At 40.9% G+C, this 6,012-nt stretch overlaps 1 protein-coding gene across 1 annotated transcript in view; it reads right to left on the bottom strand.

Moving 5' to 3' along the window:
• Positions 1-495: 495 nt before the first annotated feature.
• LOC111148365 (X-ray repair cross complementing 4) overlaps positions 496-6,012 on the bottom strand; it is a 337,166-nt gene continuing 331,649 nt past the window's right edge. The window contains exon 9 of the mRNA XM_022504862.1: positions 496-662. Within this exon, the coding sequence (XP_022360570.1) occupies positions 496-662 (167 nt within the window). The remainder of the gene's footprint in view (positions 663-6,012) is intronic.

Genomic DNA, 6,012 nt, shown 5'->3' with positions numbered 1-6,012 from the left:
AATGTACCTTTAATTAATTCCACAGTGCCTAGAAAAAGAAAGCAAACTTCTAAAATCGCTTCATTGATTTTTTCTTCTTTTTTTTTTCTTTTCATTTCTCTTCTTTTTCTTTTTTACATGTTAGGGAGAGATATTTTATCCAACATTTTAAACCCTCTTTGTTTTCTAGGAAATGCAGAAATAATATGCAGTCTTTGTTGCCTTCCTTAAAAAATAAAGGAAACTCTAAAAAAGGCAAAGTGAAGGTGACAATCTCATTATTCTTTATCCTGGCATATATAAATTACTCAGAGAAATTAAACACAGACAAATATCTTCAGAAAGCCATGAAAAAGTTGATTTTTCCAGAGTGAGACTTTGCTCCCCAATCCCCAAATCAGAATGTTACAGTAAAATGTTTCTTTCAATAAAAGTCTTTTTTTTTCTTCTTTGCTGTAAATGTCCTATTCGTGGTTGGGCAGATTATTCCAGAACTTAACTGGAAGGCCATCTACATCACGACGGAACTATGCAAGGGAAAGCCAAGTTCCAACATGGAGTGATGGGAAAGGCTGGGCTGCCCAGAGGAGATGACTTCATTAGGGAGAAGAGAGGTTCTCTGAGTCGGTCCACACGGCAGCCAAATGGCTCAGCACATCTGCACCCGCCCCCGGGAAAGCTGTCTGGAGCAGAGTATCAAAAATGCCATCATTTTTATAAAGAAAAAGTTCAAGCCATAAATGAAGCAGTTCAACTGAATTGAACTGAGACAGTGTCGACCTTACTCCCCTCCTCAGTCACTTTCTCAAACTCTTTTCTTCCCCTCCCACAGCCCGAGAAATATAGGTCACTTTTTACAAAGCATTTGTCTCACTGAACCAAGATGAACTGAAGGATTTGGTTTCTGAACACAAGGAAGTGGTAGAGATCTTATAATCTTTGCAGTAGGGCAGAGAAAGACGCAGAGGTTTTCTTAAGAGGCAAAACTTTTGCAGTTACTATTTATTTTCAGCAAGTACCAGCTTCCATGTATTTAATCAGAGTACAATGGGACCCTGAGACAAGAAATTTGATGAAAGCACTATGGATGGCACCAAAAGCCACCCCAGCATCATTAATGTCTCGGGTGAGCAAAGGTGCGAAGCAAGACAGCAAACAAAGGAAGTTCTACATAGTGAGAACTTCAGTATAGCTATCAGAACAAGACACAGAAGTAACAGGCAGGCATTCCATTTTAGTTTTTTCAGCAAAAAGAACTGCAGGACAAGTTGAACGCCAGGGACTTTAGGCTTTTGTCAAAAAATATCCCATTTTAACCCTGCAATTCAAAGGACATTAAATATTTGCGATAGCTCATCAAGAAAAAAGAAGAGAAGAATATCTATAAGACTCAGCAAATACTTATCACAAACAGACTGCCCTCAATTTCATTTCTATTTTCTTTGTTTAACCCCGCAAGCATTTACTGAGCACTGTTAATGTGTACTGTTTTAGACCTCAGGCATTCAAGCATTATTCAAAAGTTAAGAATTGCTCCTCAGCCTAAAGAAGTTTATAATCTCTATAGGAAAAAGTAACTTATTGGAGTGGCCAAGGTTATTATTTATCTATGTAATGACTAATGAATTTAAAGGGAAAAAAAGCATTTGTGTGTGTGTGTGTGTACATTGGCTGATCTAATCAGCCACCTTTTAAGAACATGTCACTGATTACAAACAGATCAGGGGAGAATGACAGCTCAACAAATCTCCTTTACTGGAAAATCACTTGCATGCATAGTCTACTGACATTGAGTCCAGGCATTAATCTTATTATGCATGAAGAAATTGTGTTTCTTGTTTTTCCACAATAAAAATAGTTCATTATATGTCATGAACTCAGGGTTCATTTTAAGTTTCTGAAGGTCTTCTGAAGTTGATAAATCAAACTGAAGTTGAAAGTAGAAGGAAACCATTAAATGTCATCCTAACAAGAACAGAAGGTCAGGGAAATTGATCACTCCAAGGACACTAGGGTCTCTGGCTGATGGACATGGGCATCAAAATGTAGGCGTTAGAAAACGAGAGAAAAGAATAGGCACTAAAAATTCTTCTTCTTAGTCATCACAAAGCTGAAATAATTTGATTTTAAATATTGTATTGAATTCACAGTCTCCCCTCAAAAGTGCAGTTGACAATGTGTTATAGCCCTTCCCATCCCCATTTCTGCAACTCTCTTGGGAACTTTTGTTTCTTTCTCTTTGGTCATAGCTACCTGTGACTGCCTCCTCCCCCCATATCATTTCACACAGTATCTCTCTCCAGCTTTATTGAGATATAAATCACATATAGCATTATGTAAGTTGAAGGTGTACAATGTGATGACTTGATACATGTAAATACTGTGAAATCTTTAACCCAGTAAGGTTGGTTAACACATCTTTTACTTCTATAATTATCATTTTGTTGCTGTTGTTTCAGTGAGAACATTACAGCTCTATTCCCACAGTGACTTTCAAGTATACAATACAGTATTGTTAATTACAGTCACTGTGCTGTGCATTAGGTCTCCAGAACTTACTCATTTTATAATTAAAAGTTTGTAGTCTTTGGCCAACATCTCTCCGTTTCCCCTAGACCACCATTTTACTCTCAACATGATGAAAGCCTGGCCATATATGACAAACCCACAGCTAACATTCCATTCCATGATGAAAGGTAGAAAGCTTTTTCTCTAATATCAGGTGTCCACTCTTACCACTCTTATTCAACGCGGTACTGGATATCTATCCAGAGCAATTAGTCAAGAAAAAGAAATTAAAAGGCATCCAAATCAGAAAGGGAGAAGAAAAATTGTCCCTGTCTGTGGATGACATGATCTTATATATAGAAAATCCTAAATATTTCACCAAGAAACTGTCAGACCGAATAAAGGAATACCGTAAAGTTTCAGTAAAAATCAACATACAAAAATCAGTTGCATATTTATATTATATAGTAACAACCATCTGAAAAAGAAATAAAACAATCCCATGTAAACAGTAGCACCAAAAACAATAAAATACTTAGGTATAAATTTAACCAAGGAAGTGAAAGAACTATATGCTGAAAACTATAAGACATTGAGGAAAAAAAGTTGAAGATGACACAAATCAATGGGAAGATATCCCAGAAAAGTTAATATTTTGAAAATGTCCCTAATACCCAAAGCTATTTATAGATTCCATGTAATCCCTATCAAAATTCCAATGAAATTTGGAAGGAGAAATTTTCCAAAGAAATTTAAAAGGAGAAACAAAAAAGCATTCTATCTATCTTAGTTTGGGTTCCCACAGAGGCAAGCCCTGAGACCAGGATTCAAATGCGAGCAATTCATTTAGGAGGCAAGACCAAGAAACATCTGTAGAGAAGAAGGCAGGAGACAGGGAAGGGAAGGAGGCTAGTGGAGGGTGCATTTCAAGCAGGCTGTCACCATAGGCAACTGGAGCTCATTCCCACTGGGGGCTGCTGAGAAAGAGTAGAGAAGGTGAACCACAGAGGTATCCCTTCTGGGTTATTTACAGGTTGAAGGCTTTTCTAAGGGGTGTTAATCTTCTGCCCCTTGGGTATATGTGCCTGCACACTGGGCTCTGGCGGCCAGAGAAGGCTTCCCAGGCTAAAAGATCCAGGGGTTGTGATGGGAAACTGGGCCAGCCTGCAGGAAATGATAAAGGTGAGGGGATGCCAGGTGGGATACCAATCACATATGCTATAATTCTCAAAACTCTATAATCACCACTTGGCTGGCTAGAAAGGCAGGACTGGCAACAACAGGTTTCCTGCTTTGGTTCAGGGCAAGATGAGGCTACAGGTTTTAAGGTATCAAGGAGGAGTGTGAATCTAGCCACGGCTCCTTCTGGGGAGGCCATGCTCCCCCCATGCCGGGATCACATCAGAGCTACTTGGTCACACAAGAGCTGCCTCATTAGCGGGATCCCTAGTCTAAATCTCAGCGCCTCTTCTTCCTCTGACCGATCTAGTTCGTAAATTCACCTCACGTGGAGTTCCTCTTACTTTCCACATGTCATCACTGACAGAAGCTGTGTGAGAATAGGGCCTTTATATGTCCGGTTCACATTCTCACACAGCTCCTTAGCACAGTGCCTGGCCCATAGGAGGTGATCGATAGATATGTTAATAGATGTAGAATGAATATATTTGTTGATTATGTTTTATATCCTAAAGACTATCATTAATGAATAGAAATTGAAACAGGAATAACTCATACTCTCTGTCTCAAGAAACAGCGAAAACTCAAATGCTTCTACAAAGGCCATGAGGACACCACTAAAGAGTGAAGTAGGCGGAGAAGTAAATGAGAGAGAACAGTAAGAAGTTTGGAAGCAAGAGAGCCTAGTCATTCGGAACGTGGGACAGTTGGTCCAGTGCTTCCTGTTCTTAAAACATTCAACAGGCCATGCAAAATGGTCTGTGGACTGATTCCCATCGGAAGGATCCTAAGATTCTGACCATAGGTTTAAACGATCCAAGGGAAGGCTGGTGGGAATCTAGTGGAGGGTAAGACTCATTTTATTCCCTTTATCTATGCTCTCCTTTTCTTCTTTTGCTTACCCTACCCATACCCCACAACAGTAAACACTCTTATGAATTCCCAAGAGGCCTGTATGCTGTACAGAGGCTTAGGAAGGGGAGAAAGCAATGGCAGGGAGATTTCAAGGAAGAAAGGGGACCAATACACAAGGATTTCTGAAGAATCAAAGAAGGCTGAAACCAAAATGTAGCAGGCAGGGAAGATGCTGCCTCCCTACCAGCCAGCTACCTCTCTTGGGAACACCTATCCTTACTATGTTCGACCGGTGCCCATTACTCCACCTGAGCTCCTGTTCTAGGGGCCAAGAAAGTCCCTCTTCCCCTTGTAGTCGAGGGATCCAAATACCCAGCAACCCAAGTGGTAACAATGCATCTTCCTAAGTGGGTCTTAACCAAGAACATGGTTAATCTGCACTCTTCAATGTACATTCTTGACTTTTTATCTTTGAGGTGATGTATGGTGAGGACGAAAAGCACGATTTTACACTATTCACAAATAAAGACTGGCCCATGAAGCTATAAACAAAATAGGAAAGAATACCTCCTGTGACAAAGACATGTGCATTTTGGAGGGGGAAGTAGTGGGGAAGCAGATATCAAGAGAGTGAGGAAGAAGATGGAATCTGGATTATAACTGGGAATGATTTCCTAAAATGACCCAGTGATGCCTAAAAGAAATGGCAGATCCGGATGGGAAATGGAAGCTGAGGGAGGGCAGTGTTAACCTGGGAACAGACGGATAGCTGATGCCTACGAAACAGTGGGAATGGGGGTAGCAAAAAGCAAAGGTGAATGAAAAATTCGGTTGCCTGAAAGCAAGCTATTTGGTAGCTTCCAGGTTAAAAAATAACCACCGAATATTATTGTTTTTGTTCCCAATCACTGTCCAAAGTGCTGTGTTAAATGTTCCCTTCCCATTAAGAGTAAGGTTCCATAACTCTCTGTACACTTTTCATTAACATATGCTTATTTTTACATAGTTGAAAATACGAATCTCATAGACTAATTAAGGTTCTCCTTCCTCCAAAGCTTCTCTGCCTATGGCTCAAGCGATATGAACCAGGGAAGGAGGGTGTCTATGTTTTCACTCTTCCTACCCCTCCCTGACTCTGGCATGGGGCAGGGCCAGGAGGGCTACTCTGGGACCTCTGTACTTGCTCTCTTCTAGGCTTCAGCATTCCTGCTACAAAGAGGCGGAAGTGAGGGGGAAGGAAAGGGACAAGACCCTCTTCTTTATGGGCTGCTGTTAGAATCCTCTTTGGGATAATTAAAGCTTCCTGGACAACAGCGACTGGCAGCTGATGCCCTCCATGGGTCAGGTGTCCCAATGCTGCCCACCTAGAAGTCAAGTGTGCGCTTTCCAGGAGTCTTTAAAGGACATCCTGCAGTGCAGTCTCCTGCCCTAGGAGGTGCACTTGTGCTTCTCTCACCCTCAACTCAGTCTCAGTTGATACACCCCACACCC

Source organism: Enhydra lutris, unplaced genomic scaffold (genome assembly GCF_002288905.1).
Source record: "Enhydra lutris kenyoni isolate GAN:26980312 unplaced genomic scaffold, ASM228890v2 scaffoldscaffold19, whole genome shotgun sequence".
Taxonomy (NCBI): domain Eukaryota; kingdom Metazoa; phylum Chordata; class Mammalia; order Carnivora; family Mustelidae; genus Enhydra; species Enhydra lutris.
The sequence above is the reverse complement of the archived record's forward strand: the minus strand, read 5'-3'. Positions and strand labels throughout refer to the sequence as shown.